This window comes from Narcine bancroftii, chromosome 3 (genome assembly GCF_036971445.1).
Source record: "Narcine bancroftii isolate sNarBan1 chromosome 3, sNarBan1.hap1, whole genome shotgun sequence".
NCBI classification, from domain to species: domain Eukaryota; kingdom Metazoa; phylum Chordata; class Chondrichthyes; order Torpediniformes; family Narcinidae; genus Narcine; species Narcine bancroftii.
In genome coordinates this window covers 302072905-302096169 of record NC_091471.1, presented here as the reverse complement: position 1 = coordinate 302096169, position 23265 = coordinate 302072905, and the positions used below count along the sequence as shown (strand labels likewise).

Sequence of the window (23265 nt, the reverse complement as noted above, 5' to 3'; positions counted from 1 at the left end):
TATAGTTTAAGAAATAATATTGAAATATTCGAACAAGTATGGGAGCCTTACATTAAATACAATAGCGAAAACCTACCGGGAACAAACATTACCTAAGTTGATGGAAGGAGAAGAAAAGAAAAGAATGGACTCAGTAGAATTTCTGGTGTATTTTTGTTGAATGACAACATTGTCTAACTGAATTAATGCAACCTAGATTGTATACCTAAAATGGATGAGGGTGGGGGGGTGGCTTGGGAGGAGGGAGGGGGGAGGGAGAAAAAGTCACTGTAAATGTGTGGAAAAGAAAAAGTGTATATCATGGCTATTGTGATTTATGGTGTGAAAAATAAAAAATTTAAAAAAAAAAAAAAAAAAAACCATGATGTTTACAGATTTTTGTGTTTTACATCATGCAGTAGGACACCAGGATCCTTTTGCCTGTGAGAAGTGATGATATATAAGCCTGGATGCAAAAGAGATTTTTCCAGCCCTTCAAAATGCTTATCTTTTCTCTCCATGATTGATTTGACAAATTTAATTGCATATTGCTAAAAGGAGAATTCACTGTGAACCAATGCACTAAGTACCCATATTTTAACAATTAAAACTACATTTAAAGCAAAGGGGCAGTAGTTTTACTGGTAGAGTTGATGGGCGATTGTCAATTTCTCACAACATAAAGGAGTTGTACTCAATTCAAAAACTCAATTTCATTCTAATAGCTCAAACCCTAAAATATCTGGCAACTAATTCATAGCTTTGTTATTGTGCTTGTGTCTGAGAAATAAAAAAAATGTTGGATTGTTCCAAAAATGACTCTAAATGAAAATTTTTGGGAGGCAATTCATTTAATCTGAGGGTATGGCTGGCTTGTGCTAATTTAATTTAGAGATTAAGCACGGTAATGGGTTCTTCTGGCCCTCGACCCCATATCGCCCCAAATACACCACGTAACCATTTAACTTGCTAACTGTACCTCTCTGGAATGTGGGAGGAAGCTGGAGGAAACCACATGGACAGGGAGAACATCCTTGCAGATGGCACAGGTTTTGGACACCAGTCAGTGGCACTGAAGTAGCATTGCTCTAACTGTGCTGCCCCAGGTCACTGTGTCCCCTGATGTCAATATTTTTAAATTAATGCAAGCAAATGTAGAAACCCAATTTGCACCGAGCCATATTTGCATTTAAAATTCACCTTGTGGCCAATTTCAGAGGTATGATTCATTCTTTTTCAGGAACTAGTTTATTTTTAATTTTTTTTATTTATAAATTTAAAACCACAGAAAAATTCACATATTTTACAATAAATACAAATCCATTTCAACTACATGTCGTATATTTCAGAAAAAAATGAGAAACCCCCCCCTCTCCCTGTAAATCTTCACCCCCCCCCCCCCACCCTCTACAAAACAAAGTGTTAGGACAAGAAGTCTTCAACAGGAATACTAATATAGAGAGATCTTTAGGAGAAAGGGTAAGTCTGAGATTCATTTAAATATCCATACCCACACATTGTAAATATGGGCACCATATTTTCCAAAATATGTGAATTTATCTCTTAAATTATAAGTAATTTTCTCAAGTGGTATGCAACTCTTGAACTTCCAAATGCCATCTCTCCAGTCCAAAATCTGTATCAGACTTCAAAGTTATAGTAATACATTTTCTAGCTATTGTTAAAGCAATTTGAACAAACTTCATTTGCTACATCTTCAATTTTAATTTAGGTTTAACCCCTCTAATATCACCAAATAAAAATAACATTGGATCCTGTGGAAATTTAACCCCAGTTATTCGTTCTAATAAATTACCTATTTACAATTAAAAAGGTTTAATCTGAGGACGCTCTCAAGTAGAATGCAGAAATGTACCAATTTCCTGTCCAAATCTAAAACACAAATCCAAAAAGGTCTGGTTCAATTTATTTAGCTTTTGGGTGTCAAATATAACTGATGAATAAAATTATATTGTACTAACAACTAGTTTTACCACTAAAGAAAATACATCCATGTGAATTTACAATAATGATTCAATATGGATGCATTATTTCTTTTTTAAGACCTTTTGTTTTTTTGCATACAGGAAAGAATTTGTACACAAATGAATATGTGGCCATCAAACTGGTAAGTTTTATTTTCCATGTACATAATATGGTTTAGCGGCCTTGCTGTTTATTGAGTAGTAGGAAAGATCCTGAATCTCCTCTAGTGATGTTAGGGGAAAGTATATAATAACGTTGTAATTGTAAATTGTTCACCAGTACAAGAGAACTGAAAACAATTAAATATACACTTACAAGCAAACCACATTATTCAGAGCAGTTTATGTCATCACACAATGAAGTATTATCTATGAATGATTATTACAGAGCACTAATTAATTGTTTGCATATATTTCCAAAGACAAATTCAACTTTCCCATAAGTTTTATCTATTTAAAAAGAAACATTTTTGGGGAAAATGTCTCCTCAAGATCAAGCATTCCCAAATTTGAATTATCTGATTTCCAAGCTGTGTACTATCTGAGTGTATTATATTATGACTTGTAGTATAGTTCCTTGAATAACGATATTTTAATGCCTTGGTAAACGTGACTACCAACTTTATCTCACTTGACAAAATGCAATGAGTTGTTCTGAATGCTGGGAAAAATGTTTTTCTTTCGACATACAGTCCAGAAACATTTATATGAGACCCAATGAGCCTGTACTGCCCAATTATACACAAATAACCTACATTTTGAATGGGAGGAAACCAGAGCACCCAAAGGAAACCCACACAGACACAGGGAGAACTTGCAAACTTCTTACAGTGCCGGATTTGAACCTAAATTGCTGGCATTGTAACTGCATTGTGTTAACCACTACATTTAACTCTGCCATCTTTCTATGAAGTAACATAATTGTGGGTCAGCAAATGTATTCCCTTTTTAAATTTTGAGATGACACATTTGGGATTTTGGAATTTGTACATTACTGAATAAATGAGCAATCTAAAGATTTAGTTGAAATCTACCCTTGTTGGGTTATAAATATGGTCATTTGTGAGTTGACAAGAAAGGAAAAGAAATCAACAATAAAAGTACTCCTTCAAAGACCAACTATTTCAGGTGAAAAAACTTCCATCTACAGCAGTTCAAAGTGGAACCTTGCCCATGTTCCCCAGAGCCCAAGAACTGAGCAATTTTCCACAAAATAACAAATTGCATTTAAAAGTCACTGTTATTGATTTGTGCAGTTAACTGCACATTGACCACCGCCAGTGGGCTGATATCGCCTCAAACCGTGCATCTTGGCACCTCTCAGTTCGGCGGGCAGCAACCTCCTTTGAAGAAGACCGCAGAGCCCACCTCACTGACAAAAGACAAAGGAGGAAAAACCCAACACCCAACCCCAACCAACCAATTTTCCCTTGCAACCATGTCTGCTTGTCCCGCATCGGACTTGTCAGCCACAAACGAGCCTGCAGCTGACGTGGACATTTACCCCCTCCATAAATCTTCGTCCGCGAAGCCAAGCCAAAGAGTTTAAAAATGGAGTGAAATACTAAAGCGGAAGTGTAGAGATTTGAAATTTTGACTCCACCCGTGGGACAAAAAGAATCTTAAGTTTGATTGCTGCCTGTACCTCCTGGTGGTCAGTGCACTTTTTCCATTTAATTTTAACGTTTATTTCAAAGAGAAATTGAGACCTCTTTAACAAAAGGGATTTAATTTTTAGAACTAACTTGAATTCAGTAAAAATCAAGAATTTTGTAGCAAATGCAACTTATTAATTGCTCATCAGTGACCACTGGGTTTTCAGAAAGTTCACATTAGAGAAGCATGTATAAAATGAGTGTTATTAAGCTGGATTGTGCCAGTAGCCTAATCTTTTAAACCTTTTCCACAGTAAGATTATCTGACCTTTTGCTCAGCACCTAGATTTACCACTGAGCCCAGGGGTACTCCTGTATTGAACTAGGTACGTTTCCTATCCAGTCCTTAACTCAATGCCAATAATGCTCAGTGGAATCCCCTATCTTCAAAAGAGATTTTAGATATTTATTTCAAGTTCATTATCATCTGATTGTCCTCGTACAAACCGACGAAACTGTTCTATGGTTCACACATACAGACACAACACACGTACAGACGAATGATACATTTGCAGAACGTATGTGCATATATAAAAATAAATAAATGTTGTTTAAAAATTAATTGTCTTGAAGGGTAAGTCCTGTAGTTTCACTGCCCATGGGAAGAAGGATGTTGCATCCAGGATAATGGGGTCCTCGGTGATTTTTGGTGCACCCTCTTCAAACAATGATGCCAGTAGATCATGTTGATGGAGGTGGGGGGGTGTGGGGAACAGAGACCCCAGTGATTCTCTCTGCCACACTTGTGGTCGCTGTGCATTGACCTCAGATCCAATCCTCTACAGCAATGATTCCCAACCTTTTTTATGCCCCGCACCCCTAAAAAATTTTAATATGTTCTTGCGCCCCTTAAAGTAATAATTTATTTAAGAATAAAGGTGAATTTGTATAATCAATTTTTAATAATATATAAACAAAAATGAAACATACGGAAAAGAAAAAATATAGAACAAATTAAAAGTTGCATAAACCCAACAAAAAATTAAATTTTCATCCATGCATGAAATTTCTTTAAAAAAAATTAAAGAACTAATGTTCAAATGTTCATAAGCCAATTTAAATTTAATGACTCTTTTGTTCCTGTTTATTGCTTAAGAGTTTTTCAAAACATGGCACTTTGTTGCTGACGTCTGCCTGTGCACCCAAGCGATTTCTAGATTTTTGTCTTGATTGACAAAAGGGCACTAAATCCAGACTCGCACAAGTATGTCGTCGCGAAGGGGATGAGCACAGTTAATGTTTTTTCACAAAGTCTTGGAAACATGTCCATTGCCAAACACCAATGTTGTTCCAAAGTTTTGCTTTCAAACTGCATTTCAAGAACACGATTTGTGCGTAGTTCCATAAGATCTTCCTTCAGCTCTTCGTCATCCGACATATTATCCAAAATGAAGGAGTATGGATTTATAAAAGAAACTGAAATGTTATCTCTCATCCCCTGGAATGCTATCTCGCATCCCCAAGGGGTTGGGAAACCCTGCTCTACAGCAACCATACCACATCGTGATCCAATTTCCAGGAGGCTCTCGATAGAACTCCTGTAGAAAGTTGACTGGATAGTGCCTTGCATATTATTCTCTTGTGTATCTTTTTAAAGTTGCTATTTTTAATTTTATTAAGTCACTTTCAACAATTTCCTGTTTTCTGGAATGTTTATTAACAGTGAAGCAGCCCTTTGATGTCATATGTTACCAGGAAGCTGGAGGGGTTGTGCTGGGAATACCAGATGCATCACCTAGAAATCTGGTCAGCACTTGGCAGCCTGAACTGAAGTCAGTCTCTGGAGATTGCAAATGATTTGTGGGGCAGCCTGAGAAATGAGCACAGATGGCGGGATGGATTTGCAGCCATCTGGCCCAATGCTTCATGCATTGGCAAATTTAAAATCAAAATGCTCTAATTTTCTTCACCACTTGGGAGATTTACATACTGACAGTAAAATGTTAATGGTTTAGCATTGTAAAAGTTGGTTATCGTGGATAAAAATGCGAACCATGATCCTTGATAAGCAATTCTATTTAACAATTAATGTGTTTGTGTATGCTGTATATTTTGATGTGTACATTTTTCACAGGAGTAATATAGCAACGCTGAATCATATAAATTAAAAATTAGCTTACATTCAGCATGTGCTTGCAGAAATAAAGAAAAATTCTTTTTAAGAGGTATGGTGATGGTTAACTTTTATTATTGTTGCCCAAGTAGCTTAATAAATCTTACTCTGGTAACAACGATTTGTCAACAAAATGGTGCTCTGATCTTTTTTCAGATGCCTAATCAAAAGTAAATTGTCTGAGAACAGCAGTAGGAACCAAATTAGGATCCATTCTCTGAAAACATAAACAGTAAAGTTAAAAGCTGCAGGGGCAGTCAAGAGGCAGATTCCTTTCAAATTTGACGTGAGCAGTAATCGTGGCTGTACTGGATATAAACCAGCAGAAATTGGTGATTTGCTTTGTCCAGCTAATTGCTTCTGTCCTTTGCACATTATTTCATCAGATAACCATAAAAGGAGGACGCATTTGATTAATTGTGCTAACAAGTGAAATCCATACCTTCTACACTGTCTGGACAAGTGTGCTTAGGCTAACAACAGCCTTCAACTTCTCATTTTATTATTGGCCACTATGATTGTGTGGAATGCCTACCCAGTTCTTTTATAACGAGGAAGCACGGCTCATCAGATTATTGTCTATGGACTGTTGAAGAAAATGGAAAGTGCCCATTTAGAGAACATATTTGCAGTTTCAAGAGTGATGTCCTTTCACTAAAAGTGAATTAAGGTGCAATCAAACAAATGAGCTTGAGTGGTCTGGGGGTGAGAAATAATGGATATGTTGTGTTAGATTGGGAGTTGGGAGAGGTTAAATGCTGACAGGTTGAACTTTCAGAGCAAGGGGGTTAGAAGGAACAACTGATGGCTTCAGAGAAGATGACGTCTGGACTTGAACTGCCGAGATACAATAGGGTGGCACAGTTTGTGTTGTGATTAGTGTAATGCTGTTATAGTGCCAGTGACCGGGGTTCAAATCTGGCGTTGTCTGTAAGGAGTTTATATATTCTCCTAGTGTCTGTGTGGGTTTCGTCTGGGAGCTCCGGTTTTCTCCCACCCTTCAGAACGTACTGGGGTTGTAGGTCATTTGAGTGTAATTGGGCGGCACAGGCTCATGCGCTGAAAGCAAGTGTTATAATATACAAAAATAAATTTCTTAAGGTTGCTGAATTTAAATGGTGAGATTGGAAATATCAAACCTTGGTTAAAAAAAATCCATTAGACTAGAAAGAAGATGGAGGATAGAGGTCTGTGGGAAAGAGAATTAGTAACAGTTGGAATTTTCAAAGATTAGAGAATTCAGTTCAAGTTCATTTACATCTGACTGCACGTGTACAACCAGACAAAAGTGTTTCTCTGGCACCCTAATAATCACATGTATGTACATTTTTAGCAACAAGATCTTTACAAGTATTCCTCAGCTATTCCATTCATAATTATTTGACATTCTGCCCAGCATGTCTAGATAGAGAAATGGTGAACATTTCAGGTTAGAATTGACACAGGGTCGTGAAATTAAAAGATTAACTGATTTCTTCTTTCACAGACTCTGTCTGATTTGTTGAATGTTAGCAGCATTTTGTTTTGGTTTCTGATTTCAGGCATCTGGAGTTTTAATTATTTCCAACATTCAATCATTTTGATTCTGACTGAATTACTGAACTCTCTTGTATAGTGTTGATTAGTAATAAATTGAAATGGCATTTTGCAAGTTCAGTTAATTAACAGGTTCTTGAACTGCTAAAACAAATGCTTGTTTGTTTTTAATTGGTATGTAGAACAAACGTGTTGTATCCTAACTCTCAAACTAATGATAGGATCAATGAGCATTTGGAGAAGTACAGTCTACTCAAGGATAGTCAGCATGTTTTGTGAAGGGAGAGTCATGCCTCACGAGCCTAATTGAGTTTTTTGAGGAGGTAACAGAAGTAATTGGTGAGGGTAGGGTAGTAGATGTGGTCTACAAGTATTTGACAGGGCCCCCCACGAGTGACTCATCCAGATAGTCATAAGGTATGGGATCAGTGGAACTTTGACTGTGGATTTAAAAAAAATGATTGCAGGAAGAAAGCAAAGAGTAGTAGTGGAAGGAAAGTATTCTACCTGGAGTGCTGCAAAAATCTGTTCTGGGACCCCTGCTATTTGTGATTTTTATAAATGACCTGGATGAAGAGGTGGATGGATGTGTCAGAAAGTTTGCAGATGACATGAAGGTTGGAGGAGTTGAGGGTAAGCAAAGGTTACAAGAGGTTGTGGACAGGATGCAGAGTTGGGCAGAAAAGTGGCAGATGGAGTGCAATCTGGATCAGTGTGAGGTGATGTAGTTTGGAAGGGCAAACCATAAGACTGAGTACAGGGTTAATGGTCGATTACTTAAGAGTGTGGATGAACAGAGGGATCATAGGGTTCAAATCCATACATCCCTCAAGATCTCGACACAGATTGATAAGATAGTTTAAAAAGGCCTATGGAATGCTGAGCTTCATTAATAGGGGGATTGAACTCAGGAGTAGAGAGGCATGTTGCATCTCTACAAATCTCTGGTGAGACCACAATTAGTTTGGTTCAGTTCTGGTCACCTCATTATAGGAAGAATGTGGAAGCTATGGAGAGGGCGCAGAAGAGATTTACCAGGATGTTGCTTGGATTGGAAAACAAGTCTTATGAGCCAAGGTTAGCAGAGCTCGAGCTCTTCTCTTTGGAGTGAAGGCTGAGACTTAAAAAGGTTACGGGGTAGGGTGGGTTTCCTACATTTTTTTAAGGAATATATGGGTCAGCACAACATCAAGAGCCAAAGGGCCTGTACTCTGCTGTAGTGTTCTATATTCAAAATTGATCAAGTTTATTTTCCCCAAAACAGATGAATTCCAGAGTTAATTTTGCATTTTGTTGTAAGATGGCAGCTCCAAGGTTGTTGTAGGAGGCCAAATGTGAAATTTGTTTTTGTCAAGCTAAGTTTAGTTAACAGAAGAAAGTACAGAAATGGATTTCTTTTTGACACTGTCTTGGTTTTTAATTTTGGTAGTTCATTTAACAAATGCTAACGATGCCAATATCATTCTGTCTATATCCTAGGAACCTATAAAATCCAGGGCTCCACAACTTCATTTGGAGTATAGATTCTACAAGCAACTGGGAAATGCAGGTAGGAAATGAGAAGAAAAATAATCAGTGGGGACTAAGAGGTTCTGACATCTCTAGCTAGTTTCCTCCTTCTGCATTTATATCCTACCCTAAAAAAATAATCTGTTCAATTAATTGTTTCATTAGCATGTTGTATTGACTAATAAAGAAGTTGCTTGGAAATGATTTAATAATAAGTTTATAACATTATTTTCTCTATTAAGATGTTCATTTTGAACATTTGATTCAATCAGAGTGAGGAAAACACGTGAATAACCTGATAATAATGGTTATTATAATCCTGCTTTGCATCTTCATTGGTTTCATGGATTTGAGTTCTCTATTTCTTGACCCTCACCTCTCCGTGTCAGAATTATTTTCTTGACATTTTCCAATAATCACGTGTAAGGGAGTAAAATATTTTTATTTTTGTTCTCTCTACTACTTTTCCTTTTCATTTCAAACCTATTTCCTTTCCGCCAAAGTCTATTTAATTTCTGGAAATTAAAATTCGTAACAGTTCTTGCCCTATTTTAACCTCAAAATTAATAACCTAAATCTCCATAGTTCTCTCAACCTGACTTCTTGATCTTGAGTATATAGGATTGTCAGTCCTATTGTTACAAGAGTGTATAAGATTACGAGGGGCAGTTAGAGTACAACCACCACCTTCTTCCCTCGGTGGCAATGGCCAATACCAAAGGACATGTTGAAGGAGAGTGGAGGAAAGTTTAAGGGAGACATCTGAGGTAGTTTTATCTTACATAGAGAATGCACTCCTGGCAGTAGAGGTTGAGGGTGTTACAATAGGAACTTGGGCACATGGATGTAAGAAAAGTGGGAAGGTATGCATCGAGGAAGGGAACGGTTAAGATTAATCTTAAAGTCGGGTTATATCGGTGGCACAAAGTTGTGGGCCAAATGATGTGAACTGTGCTGAATTCTATGATCTATAATTCATTTGCCCATTGTAACAAAAGAATATTAGTTTTACAATGTCAAACAACTCTCTGAGGTGTCTCGCATTGCTGAGCGCGACTTTGATCTTGTAATTTTAAGATGCAGTGTTGGTGAGTGTAATTGTGAAATGTTCCCATAGCTAGATGCAAGTTTAATTTGACAAATTTCATTACCCAGGACTTAAACATAATGTATTTGTGATGTAAGAATTTTACTTTGAAAGTTGACTTTCAAAAATAACTTTTTAAGATATTTTTAACTGAGTTGAGCATTTGCTTAAAAACCTAATTTACAGATATTCTTGAGCGCACAAGGATGCTGAACTTGTGCTAATAAAGGCAAGGATTTGTGCTTTTACAACAGGTTGGGCACAGTTGGAGGGCAGATTTGGGTTTAATGCAAAACAACTTATTTTGTCAGATGATCAGTTTGAGGTTCGATAGGTTCACAACTCCCTAATTGCTGTACTGAGGGAGGAGAATGATGTTGATGGCCAGGGAACTAAAAAATATGACTTTGTTCTTCTGTGCATTTAATTACTGATACAAGGACTGCCTAAAGAAATCTCTTGGTGCCTGCCACATTGACCACCACCAGTGGGTTGATATCGCCTCAAACCGTGCATCTTGGTGCCTCACAGTTCGGCGGGCAGCAACCTCCTTCGAAGAAGACCGCAGCGCCCACCTCACTGACAAAAGACAAAGGAGGAAAACCCAACCCCAACCCACCAATTTTCCCTTGCAACCGCTGCAACCGTGTCTGCCTGTCCCACATCGGACTTGTCAGCCACAAACGAGCCTGCAGCTGACGTGGACATTTACCCTTCCATAAATCTTCGTCCGCGAAGCCAAGCCAAAGAAGAAAGAAGAAATTCAATCCTGACTAGAGGAAACTAATGGCCAGAGAGTGATTGCCAGTCCATTGCATGAGCAAGGTCAAGAAATGAAAAGATAAGATAGTAGCAGTGAGGTTTCTTCCACTGGCAGGCAAGGCTGCCACCTGAAGATTAGGGGTTGTCACCTGAAGATTCAGGGAGTAGGTTTAAGGCAGATGTGAATGAACAGCTTCTGCTGAGAGTAGTGAATCTGTGGAATTCCCTGAATTTCGGAAATAGTAGAACCTGCCTCATTAAGTGCAATAAAGTTGCAGAGTTTTGAAGATTAGAGGAATTAAAAGTTATGGTGGGTAAATGGAGCCAGATCAACCGTGACGCTTTTGAATGGTGGAACAGGCTAGATAGCCTATTCTTGCTCCTATTTCTTGTGTAAGAAATCAGAAGGTTATTGCTTCTAATTGTGGAAAATGCTCCCTTTGTTGCATTAAATTACTTTAAAGCTTTGATGAATATCAGTCATATTATTGGCTGTTGGCAAAACTTGCTAAGAAAGAATTCAGAGGAAATTGGTGAAAATTTATATTTCATTAACATTTTCCCTTTATTTCCCTCCACTTTTAATGTGGCCACAATAGTGTCTGATGAAATATGGTTCCACAGTCTCCAGGAATCTAGAATGTGAGCTACTTACAACAAATTCAAAATAGCTAATAACCTAAGAAGGCATTACAAGCTCTTCATGTAGTCTTCCTTAATTGTATGTCATATGGGTTAGAACATTGTACGCAGGCATTCAGCTAATTAAAATGTATGAATCATTAATTTTTATTTTGTATGAAGAAGCCTCTAAATTCTTACCAACAAATGGATGTGTTGAGTTATTTTGTGGCTTCATCCCTGCTGATTCTGTGATTAGCTCTGACAAAGCTTTAATCAAATAAAAGAAAAATATAGTCACAAAATCCTTTTGAAAGCTTCAAATGTTTTTAACTTGTCTGCTATGGAATTAAATATCAAACTTTTGAAAGTTTCTGAATTGTGTTTTTTTTTTAAGGGGTTACCCAGCATGTGCAGCACTGAAAATTGTTATTTTGCCCTTTTGTGTCAATAGCCTACTTGTGCCTTTACTTATGTTTCATCTAATTATTTCATCTAATAATTCATTCTATTATCCTACCATTTCTTCCTTGGTTTACCTAGCTTTCCTTTAATTGTGTCGGCAGCTTGTATGTACACCACATTCTAATAACTGTTGGCAGAGAACTCCATTCTGTGGAAATCTCTGCAAGAAAACAATAAAGGCTGCCTCTTTACATATTTCAGACAGTTAGATATCTTGAACAGTACTGTACACGAATCTGAGCCAAACATCTGTTTGTACCTGATAGATACTCACACTATTTGTGAAACACCCTTAAATGCTACTTTTGTATCTGCTGCCCATTCCAGGCACCTACCACTCTATTTAAAAAATATAAAATGCACTGTGTGTGGGGGTGGGAGTGGGAATGTGTGTGGGGTACATTTTTATTTCCTTGCACATCTCCCTTAAATTTCTTCCCCCTCACCTTAAACACATGTCCTCTATTGTGTGACACTTTTGTCCTGGGGTATGCATTTTGTACGTCTGTTGCAGGTCGCCCTCAGTCTCCATTTGTTCCATCTCCCTCTAAACCAGGCAGCATCCTGGTAAACCTCTTCTGCACCTTTTCCGAAGCCTCCTCACCCTTCCTGTAATGGGGCAACCAGAACTGCATGCAGTATTCTAAGTGCAGTCTATCTACATGTAGCCGCTTCCAATTAGCTGTGGACCTGCACCCCCAGATACCTCTGCACATGAGTCCTTTTAAAAGTCCTACCATAACTGTATACATCCCCCTTGCATTTGACTTCCAAAAGTACAACACCTCATACTTTTCCAGGTTAAACTCTGCCATTTCTCAGCTCAGATTTGTACCTGATCTATATTCCTGTTGTATTCTTTGATAGCCCTCTACATAGTTGATAATTCCATCAATCTTTGTATCATCTGCAAACCTTTTGCATAGTAGAGTAATTGAGGATGATGGGGCCAGATCAACCAGGTTCTTATTAAATACTGGAGCAGGCTTGACTGGCCTAATGGCCTGCTGCTCCTATTTCTTATGGGTAAATCTAATGTTAGTGATGCTCTTGCATTGATTCTGTTCAGGTCAATCACGATGGTGAGATAATCTTTTCTGCTGCACCATAATACTTTTTCATAATTTTGAAGACTGCAGTCAGGTCATTATATTTTAAATTGATCTCTTTAAAAGCATGTTATAAAAAGCTGTTGTATAATTGGTGTGAGGTACAATATATAAAGGATTCTTTTCACGTTATACTGCCATTGCCATCTAAAAGGCTGCTTCGGCTTATTGGATTGGAGGGATGGTACATGGGATCAATTACCTCGATTTTATCTGCACTAGATTAGTCTGGGTCATCTGCAAAGATAAGAGAACAGTTTGCAAAAGGATAAAGATAAATGAAGGTGTAAATGTACACCTGCTGAACTGTTAATGAGGGGAAATGTCAAATTATTCATTTGTCAAGGGACTGCACCCAGAATTCCTGGAGTTCTGAGCCATTAATACGGTGCATCAGACTGGATATTGGGTCATGAGATCTATGCAACCCACCCCTGCCAGTGAGTGAGTGGATCAGTAATGACTACCCGGAATTACTAGTGAAACAAGGAAATTTGCAGGTGCTGTGATTGTAGGTCATTGCACTTTGAGCAGCTAGTGCAGTGTGGGAACAGTTCAGTGCCATCATGGTATTCTGGTCTATTGATGAGTGACTCATTTTTTCTCCCTCTGTGTAATATTAAACCTCTTTGGGCACATGGAGACAAAACAAACCTAGATACTGGAATCTCCAGAAAATTACTGTCCACCAGAAGAACTCAGCAGGTCGAGAAGATTTAGTGGGAGAAAAACGATTACTATTATTTCGGGTCAGAACCCAGCTTCAAGGGACTTGCTGAAGATTTCTGTCCCAAAGCATTGCCCGTTCATTCTTTCCTACTGATGTGACCTTGCCTGCTGAGTTCCTCCAGCGGTTTGTTTTTACCTTGTACATTATTGGCCCTGTTTATGAGGCACTTTTGTCAGGACTTCTGCTTGACTTTTACCGAAGGGATGAAGAGCACAGAAACTCCACACTCTTGCCCATTTAGAGCAAAATATCCAGAATGTATAATTTAAAGATCGATGAGAATTCTGGGTTGATGACATTTTCTGGTTCCTTGCAATGTGCGAGTGCAGTAAAAAATTAAATGGGTGTAGTCTACATTTTAATTTGCAGTCAAATAAAAAAGAAAATTTAATTTCCAGAGGTTTCCCAGAAGTTAATATTGCACACTGTATACATTTTAAATCATGCACATTTTTATCTTCCTGTCTACTGCTGTAATGGAATCGCAGTTACAAATTATGTGGTGCTTTTTCTTTGTTCTTGAATTGTTTATCAGAGCATTGCTTTTGCTTTACAGAGGGAATACCTCAGGTTTACTACTTTGGGCCTTGTGGAAAGTACAATGCCATGGTACTAGAATTGCTGGGGCCGAGCTTGGAGGATTTATTTGATCTCTGTGATCGAACATTTTCCGTTAAAACTGTGCTAATGATAGCTATACAGTTGGTAAGTGGAATGAACAAAATGAGTTATCACATTGCAGCTGATACAAGTACAGAAACCCCCCCCCCCGGCATCTGGCGCCTTTTGGGGTTTGGTTGATGCCAGAGATTGTTTTGTGTGATTGGCGAACTAACGGCGAGGCACGCTAATCTTAAACTTTTTTTGTAATGTTTCACTGTAATGTCTTTTTGTTAATGATTTATTTTACACAATCTTTTTTAACCTGTCTAAATGAAAAGCAGGAGCAAGACAGTCGAATCCAAAACGATTAAAGACGAGCAATGCCTTGCTACATTATGTATATGCACGCAGAGCAATTTTTGTTCCCATCTTCTTTTGTTCATGGCCACTCACAAACAAGCATATTAAACAGACCAATTTTGTGAAATATCATGAATGAAAATTTCTTCTTTATAACATCACATTGGTTGAATGGGTCATTAACCTTTTTAAGGTGTATTGAAGACCAAAATTAAGTATAACCAGAATAACCAATGGTGATTAGGAGTCACGTATCTGAAATGGGAGCGACATGGTGAATGTAATGGTTAGTGCAGTGCTTTACAGACCTATCTGCTGCTGTCTTGTAAGGAGTTTGTATATTCTTGTGATTGGGTGGGTTTCCTCTGGATGCTCTGGTTTCCTCCCATATTCCAAAGGCCAACTGGGTTATTCGGCTAATTGGTGATGAGGATGTATTTGGGCAATGAGACCTATGGGCTGGAAGAGCCTGTCATCATGCACATCTCGGAATTAAATTGGATATTGTGGAGTTTTTCTATGGATTACTTTTTCTCATTACTGGAAACCCGACAGAAATGTGGAAATCCTGAAATGTTGATTTTTCTTTTCCCCAAATTTCTAAGAATGTAAAATCATGGTGAGATTCAATATGTTGAATTTGCAATAAAATCTCTGCAATGTTTTTTTTGTCGATGGTGTTTCATGTAGGAATGTAGCCCTTGTGAAGTTGAGCATTATCAACAACTTCTTACATTTTGTGCCAAAATAGCAACGTTGCCCTGTTTCCACAATAAGAGTTTGAAAGGTTTTCTTGATTGGAGAGTTTTTGGTACGGGTATGTGTCTCTGATTGGTCACGTGGGTCATTGCACTGTGGAGGTTGTCTGCCTCAGCTGTGTCACCTGAGGTTTCACGAAACCTGCACGGGGTGTGGACAGAAGCATAAAATGCAAATATTATTCATATAAAACATACTTATTTTCATAATCTTCATTTTTTATGCAAATTGTGTGATACGAGAGGCCTTTTCTGCAATTGAATGATCTACTGTATGTATGGCATGGCAGTCAAAAGTAAAACCGTTTTATAAAATAGGTTTTTTAAAAAAAAAAGCTTATTATCCCTTATGGTTAAGGCGACAGCATCCGTATTTGATCTTGAACAGTTAATTATTAGCATGCACGCAGGCCTCAGAATGACTACAATTTTGCAGCTTGAAATCCTCTTAAACTGCTGAATATATAAATGTTATAATTGAAAGGAGTTATAGGTATGACTGAATGAAGTCAGAATCCAGAAGCAAGCTCTTCATGTTTAAGAGTTAATTTTTGGATCCAAAATGTGTTGAAGAATTTTATTATACTATAGATACAATATTTGCCTTGGAATGAAAATTTTACAAATGGATCCTTGGAACTTCTCTACTCATGAGAAGAAATATTAAATGTGTACAACATACTCAACTTGGAACTTTTTCCTTGTGTCAGCAAAGGTGGTCTTTTGTACAGAATAGCTATTTAGAGAACTCTACAGTCTAAAGTAATATAATATAGCAATATAGATTCAGGAGTGCAGCTTGAAAACTAACATCATTTCAGATGTAGCTGTAGTAAAACCACAGAAATGCTGGAGGAACTCGGCACGTCTAGCATAGAACTATATCGCATTACTACACAGAAACAGGCCCTTTGGCCCTTGTAGTCTATGCTGAAGTATTATTCTGCCTAGTTCCACTGATCTGCATCCAGTCTGTAGCCCTCCATTGCCTTCCCATCCATGTTCTTGTCCAAGACCTTTTTAAATGTTAAAATTGAGCCCACATCCCCCAAATGACAACTAATTCCACACTCCCACCATCCTCTGTGTGAAGAAGTTCCCCCTAATGTTTCCCCCCCCCAAACTTTTCCCCTTTCACTCCCAACCCATCTCTTCCCATTTGTACCTCACCTACCCTCAGCGGAAAAAGCCTACCTACATTTACTCTGTCTTTACCCCTTATAATTTTAAACACCTCCATCAAATTTCCACTCATTCTTCCACGCTCCAGGGAAAAAAAGTTCTAACCTTTTTAACATTCCCATTGATGACTTGGAGGAGGGGACAAAATGTGGTGTAGCCAAGTTTGAGGATGACACCAAATTGAGTGGAAGAGCAAATTGCAATGAGGATGTGGAGAGTCTGCAGAGGTATATAGTTAAGCTGGATGAGTGGGCAAAGGTCTGGCAGATGGAGTACAATGTTAGTAAGTGTGAGGTTATCCACTTTGGCAAGAAAAATAAAAGAGCTGAATATTATTTAAAGGGTGAAAAACTACAGCATGCTGTTGTGCAGAGGGACTTGGGAGTGCTTGTGCATGAATCGCAAAAAGTTAGGTTGCAGGTGCAGCAGGTTATTAAGAAGGCAAATGGAATGTTGGCCTTCATCGCTAGAGGAATTGAATTCAGGAGTAGGGAGGTAATGTTGCAACTGTATAAGGTACTGGTGAGACCGCCCTAGAGTACTGTGTCCAGTTCTGGTCTCCATATTTGAGGAAGGATATACTGGCTTTGGAGACGGTCCAGAGGAGGTTACTAGGTTGATCCCTGGGATGAAGGGGTTGACATGATGAAAGATTAAATAGTCTAGGATTGTATTCGCTCGAGTTCAGAAGAATGAGAGGAGATCTTATAGAAACATATAGGATTATGAAAGGTATGGATAGGATAGATGGAGGACATTTTTTTGAGCTGGCCGGGGAAACTCAAACGAGAGGACACAGTCTCAAGATTCGGGGGAGTAGATTTAGGACAGAGATGAGGAAAAATAGTTTTTCCCAGAGAGTGGTGAATGTTTGGAATTCTCCAACCAGGGAAGTGGTTGAGGCTGCTTCATGAAAAACATATTTAAAATTCGGTTAGATAGATTTTTACATGATAGAAGAATTAGGGGATATGGGGAGAAGGCAGGTAGGTGGAGTTAGGTCATAAATTAGATCAGCCATGATCGTATTGAATGGCGGAGAAGGCTCGATGGGCCATTTTTGGCCTACTCCTGTTCCTACTTCCTACGTTCCTATGTAACTCAGTTCCTGAAGTCCAAGCAGCATCCTAGTAAATCTTCTCTGCACTCCTTGAATCTTAATGATATCTTTCCTGTATTTAGGTGACCAAAACTACATGCAATACTCCAAATTTGACTCCCTTCCCAACTCCTTTTCCCCAATGCTCTGACCCATGAAGGCCAACACAACAAAAGCTATCTCCACAATCCCATTTGACTGTGACACTACTTTCCTTAGGAAGTAAAGATGTATAACCAAAGTTTCAGGTCTGAGCCGTTCTTCAAGGTACTGATCTGTGATCTGATCTGTGACCTGATCTGTGACCATGTGACCAATCAGAGATTAATGTAGAAAGGTATCCAGTCTGAAAACTTGTTTAAACTTGTGGTGGACAGACACTGCTTCACAGTGCCGGAGACCTGGATTCAAATATCACCCCAGGGGTTGCCTATGTGGAGTTTGGACTTTCTCCCTCTGAGTTCATTGGTTTCCTCCAGCTGCTCGCTCTGGTTTCCTTCAAATTTTTTTTTAACCTTTATTTAAAATAAAGTAAATAAAATAAAGCTGTTCTAATTTAAGATCAAAATGAAGTAGTTGTTGATAATGTTCCACAGTTTTGATTTTAATTTTGAAGTCATCTACTAATTCTGATTGTTGCGTTGTTTTTTCAGATCACAAGAATGGAATTTGTGCACAGCAAAAGTTTGATATACAGAGATGTTAAACCAGAGAATTTCTTAGTGGGCAGACCAGGGAGCAAGCGACAACATACCATTCACATCATAGACTTTGGCCTTGCCAAAGAATATATAGATCCAGAGACCAAAAAGCACATCCCATACCGAGAGCACAAGAGTTTAACTGGGACAGCACGATATATGAGCATTAACACACATCTAGGCAAAGGTAATTTATTACTGATGGAATTGAAAAGATGTACATTTTTGAATAAAGCTTCCTTCTGCGTGCTTGCCAGAAATGAATTTCTCATGTGGAACAGTTGTCCTGAGGGGCTTTGTTGAACTGCTTCAAAATTTGTTATTGAAATTATTAGTTATTTCTGTGATTCTCTTGTATGTTTTTGGTGATTTATTCTAAGCCCTTGGCAGTTGCACTCTAATTAAAGTGTGTTAAAAGGGTTCAAATAATTACTATTAAGCTCGGAATCAAGAATCTCCTTGATATTAAACCTCTCTCCTGTGTCACAGCTCTTAATTCTACACTTGCTTTTGGAGCCATCTAATCTGATTGCTACAGAGCGATTGCAATAGATCCAAAATTTACTATGCTAGAAATGAAAGGTGAAAATTATCCCCATGATGTCACCTTTTGTGAGCTGCAGTAAAACACAAACACACATGAAATTGTTTATTTTCCATTGCATGTTGGATTAACTGTTGGACTGCTCCAGTTAACTCTACTAATCCCTGTCTCTGGTTACTTAAAATCAACCCAGGTTCCTGCAGCTGACTGCTGTAAAATGTGTCTGTTGAACAATAAATGAGAGCCACATCTGGATTGGTACTGTTACTCTCAGTGTTTTATAATTCTGTTTGTACTTGGCTGGCAATGGAGACATCAAGAGACATTCCCGTAATGCCTAAAAGACAGGAGATAATTTGATCAGATAGTATTTATTGTCATGTAATAAAACAGAAATTTAATATTACAGGAAATTGCCTTTAGTCTGCCATAAGGCAAAGTTTCTTCATGAGCATTGCTCGGCGCTCCTTGCAGTCAAAGAAAGAAGCAAAAGAGAATCCCTTCAGTGATGTTGAGTGTCCGTGGATTTGACTCCAGCGTTCCTGAAGCCTCTGTAGCTGCACAAGACTCCAATTCAACCATCAACAACCTGAGCCTAGATCCAATCCTCTGACATGATGCTAGTAATGATGTTAGTCTTCAGCACCCAGGGTCCTTCAGGAGTCCTTCTTGCCCTCAGCACCATTTTGAATCCTGGTTCTAATGAACAAGTCTACAGCAGCTATCAGACTGGTGAAGGTCCTTTGACCTAAGATCACCTCCAGCCTATGGCCTGTGGGCTTCTCACCTGCAAGTTGACAACAGTTTGCCATATGTGTGTGTATCCGCAACTGTGGTCACTGTCCTTGGGGTCTTGTCTGCTCCTTCTCAATGGTGGTTGTTCTTCCTGTTACTGGTGCCCTGCACCAGACTGCTATTTTTTTTAAAAAGTTACACAAACAGTACAGTAACTAGCCATTTCGGCCCATGAGTCTATGGTGCCCAATTTTTACACCCAATTAACCTACATCCCAGGTACAATTTGAAAGGTGGGAGGAAACCGGAGTCCGTGGGGAGAACATACAAACTCCTTACAGACATCACCGGATTCGAACCCCAGTTTTGATCGCTATAAAGCTAACTGCCACACCAACTGTGCCCAATGTCTGCAACCCCTCGTGGCACTGGCATCTTGGTCCCAGGCCTTGTTACAGGATTTTAAATAAACCTATGTCAGCTCCTTTAACAGGCAGTTTAAAGCTTGCACAGAGCCATCGACAGTCAGACTGTCAGACTTTGGGGGATCATTGTGTCTCTACTCTCTGCTCTCCCTGGATCCATACCAGCGTCATTGCTGATGTTACTGTAGCTCTGGCATACTGCCATTTTTTCTGAAGGTAAAGGCAGAGCTGTACTTTTGTTGTGACCATTACCTACAATAACATCTAATTTGCATATTTGTTTTCGATTCTGATTTGTTCCTTTTGACCAATGCCTCGTTATATCTAATTAGGATTTCCTTGCGGTAGCTGGTGCAAAAAGGTCAATTGATCATCACATGGTGTCTTGAAGATTGGTTATTCAGCTAGTTATTTCATGGGTGGAATTGTGCACAGGGTAATAAAACAATTCTGTAACAACTTTGCAAGGTACATTTGTGATGAGTTGATCCCCTGATAATGCTGCCATTTTATTGCATCTTGGGCCTCCTCAATGGAGTTCAGAAATGGTTCATTGAATTTTTTCAAAGGGCATTATGGTACTGCTGTAATATCAGTTTTAATTTTGCTCTGTCAACAGCACTTTTTTCTCTGACAGCCATCCACCCTTTGGAATTAGCATACTCAAGTTAAATCTGGGTTTATTCCTCCAATCTGAGTAGGTTATGGCTACCAATTCTAGCATTAGTTTTGATCATGACTCTATTTCATTTGGAGAACTATTTGAACAAACTGCCCAAGCCAGATCCTAGATCACACAAGGCACTCTTTCTTGAAGTGTCTTCCCCAGAATTGTAAGCTCAATTGTTAAATGTTTATTTTAATGTTATTCTTGAAAGAGTGCCATAATGTTTCCACCAGTGGAATCAAATATATATTTTCTTTTATTATTATCTTCATTATTAACCAAAGGCTGAAAACGGTTACAAATTAAATTTAATTTAATTGACATCAAGACAGAAGCCAATTCCAGCCATTTAAACTTGTGCCACCCATTTCCACCCAAATTGACCTATAACCCTCGTATGTTTTGAAGGGTGAGAGGAAACCCACGTAGACCCAGAAAGAATGTACAAACTTACAGACAATGCCGGATTGCTGTCGCTGTAACAGTGTAGAGCTAACTGCTACTGAGAAAAAGAGAGAAGATATGTTTACAAGACCATAAAGGATTTTGTATTAAATCTTGCATTTGATCCTAAATGCTAATAATGATTTCCATTTTTTTTTAAAATCGGGGGTCAAAAGGTTTTTGACTCTAATACTTTCCTATTGTCTTCAGGTACTTCTCGGTGTGTGGACATCAACAGGAACTTGAGCAAACTTCTCTATTAGTTTATTTATCAATGGTTTATTCTGCAATTGAGTTCAAAATGCGCATGAAAAAAAATTAAAATATTGCAAGCAAAATCTTCCAGCTAAGATGAAGAGTAGAAGCCAAGAGACTCTTCTAGCATTGTTTGAGCCGATGACTCATTAGCTTGATGTGCACAAAGTGCTACTGTAAAGTCTTGTGTTCTGCTGATGTATTCAAGTGGTCGCAGTGCTGTCAGCCTTTCTGGTAACAGAAAGGTCAATCTAGTTGCATTTAAACCAGAGCATCGAGCTCCCTCTTCAGTTTAAATACTGCATTTTTGGGAACAGGACATAAAGTTTTTAAAGGAGCGGGCTTATTGTCACATTTGCATCTTTTGCAACGTATTTGTACATTATAATATGTCAGTCCATAATCACTAGCTCAGGGGTTTGTTAGCATAGCAGTTAGTGCAAAGCTGTTACAACACCAGTGACTGGGGTTCAAATCTGGCCCCGGCTGTAAGGAGTTTCTATGTTCTCCCTGTGTCTGCATGGGTTTCTTCCAGTTTCTTCGCACCCTTCAAAACATATCAGGTTGAAGGATAATTGGGCAGCATGGGCTTGTGAGCCAAAAAGGCCTGTTACCATGCAGTATGTCTAAGTTTACATTTAAAATTGGGAAAGTATTTTGGGATGAAGTGTAAAATTAATTGATTTGAAAATTTGGCCGTCTTAGGATCTGTGAAAGAAACAATGCAGAATTGTTACTTCATTATCATTTTTACATTTTCTTACTTTATCTGTTAAACTAGATTCTTAAAGTTACTTCCAGGCTAACATTTTACAGCCATACCCAAGTTATATCAGCCAAAGTTGATCCTGATTACTTATCGGCATAACAGATTTGCAGCCTTGGGTCAGTTCAAGTTAATGTCTAGTTTTAAGATTACAAGTGAAAGTATTTTTAGTTCTATAAACAAACAACCATTGGTAATTACATACTCTATTTAAGGAGAAATTTCACGACTGGTTCAGAAATGATTGACTGTCAAATCTTGTTCTATGTTGATCTGGTAGATTTTCTATAAACAAGAGATCATTAAATAAAATTAATGTGTAGGGATTGGGATAATATATCACCATAGATCAAGAATTGGCTACTGTACAGAGAATAGGAACAAATGGGGTCATTGTTGATTTGAGATTGTCAAGTGTGGCAAAGGTTGGAACTGGATTCCCTGCTAATCAAAATCTATATTTAATATGGATGAATTAACTAATCGATCCAAGCGAGTTGCATCATAAAGCTGGTTAGCAGTAAAGATTATTGGAAGGATGTAAGGAAGCTTTGATATTAGGTGAATGGGAAAAAATGGTGGATGAAATGTAATATGAAAAATGGAGAGGTCATAGAAAAAATAGAATTGTACTTGTTTGAAATGATGAAGATTGAAAGTGTTAATGTTCATAAGAACCTACATGACACCGTTTATGACTCATTGTTGTACTTGCATTCTAATCTTCAACAATTTTGGAGGGCAGTCATTAAGTATGTTGGCTTGAGGATGTGACAAGCAATTTCTTTCTGACATAAAATTTACAGAAATGAAAGACACTCAAGCATGGCTAACAAGATGAGCTGAGGATAGTATTAGATCCAAAGAGAAGTCATAAAATTGCCAGAGGAAAACAATAAGAGGCTTGATGATAGGAAGCACTTTTTAGAGTAGGAGATTAACTCAGAGAACAAAAATGGATCATGAGAATAAATGTACAAAAACTTGAGTTTATATTTATGCTCTCACACACTCTGTGGTATCTAAAAGAAAAAAGATTATTGAAAACATGTACAGCCCTTGCATTCAGAAAAAAGACAAATTTATAAAAGGGAACAAATCCCCAGGAATTCATCATCTCAATCCCAAAGTACTAAAAGAAGAGATTCCCGTATATTGGAAGGTAGGAGATGTAA

At 38.2% G+C, this 23265-nt stretch overlaps 1 protein-coding gene and 1 long non-coding RNA gene across 14 annotated transcripts in view; one reads left to right on the top strand and one right to left on the bottom strand.

The window, feature by feature from the left end:
- LOC138759003 (casein kinase I) overlaps window positions 1-23265 on the top strand; it is a 120581-nt gene that overhangs the window by 67974 nt on the left and 29342 nt on the right. For all 12 annotated transcript variants that reach the window (XM_069928745.1, XM_069928741.1, XM_069928742.1 and 9 more), the window contains 4 exons: window positions 2067-2107; window positions 8748-8817; window positions 14108-14256; window positions 18207-18441. In XM_069928745.1, coding sequence (XP_069784846.1) covers window positions 2067-2107; window positions 8748-8817; window positions 14108-14256; window positions 18207-18441 — 495 coding nt within the window. The remainder of the gene's footprint in view (window positions 1-2066; window positions 2108-8747; window positions 8818-14107; window positions 14257-18206; window positions 18442-23265) is intronic.
- LOC138759005 (uncharacterized) overlaps window positions 13951-23265 on the bottom strand; it is a 55868-nt gene continuing 46553 nt past the window's right edge. The window contains exon 3 of one of the 2 annotated variants that reach the window (XR_011354582.1): window positions 13951-15414. This is a non-coding gene — a long non-coding RNA (uncharacterized lncRNA). Of the gene's footprint in view, window positions 15415-19163; window positions 22033-23265 lie in introns of those variants that run through there. The other variant, XR_011354581.1, reaches the window with a different exon arrangement.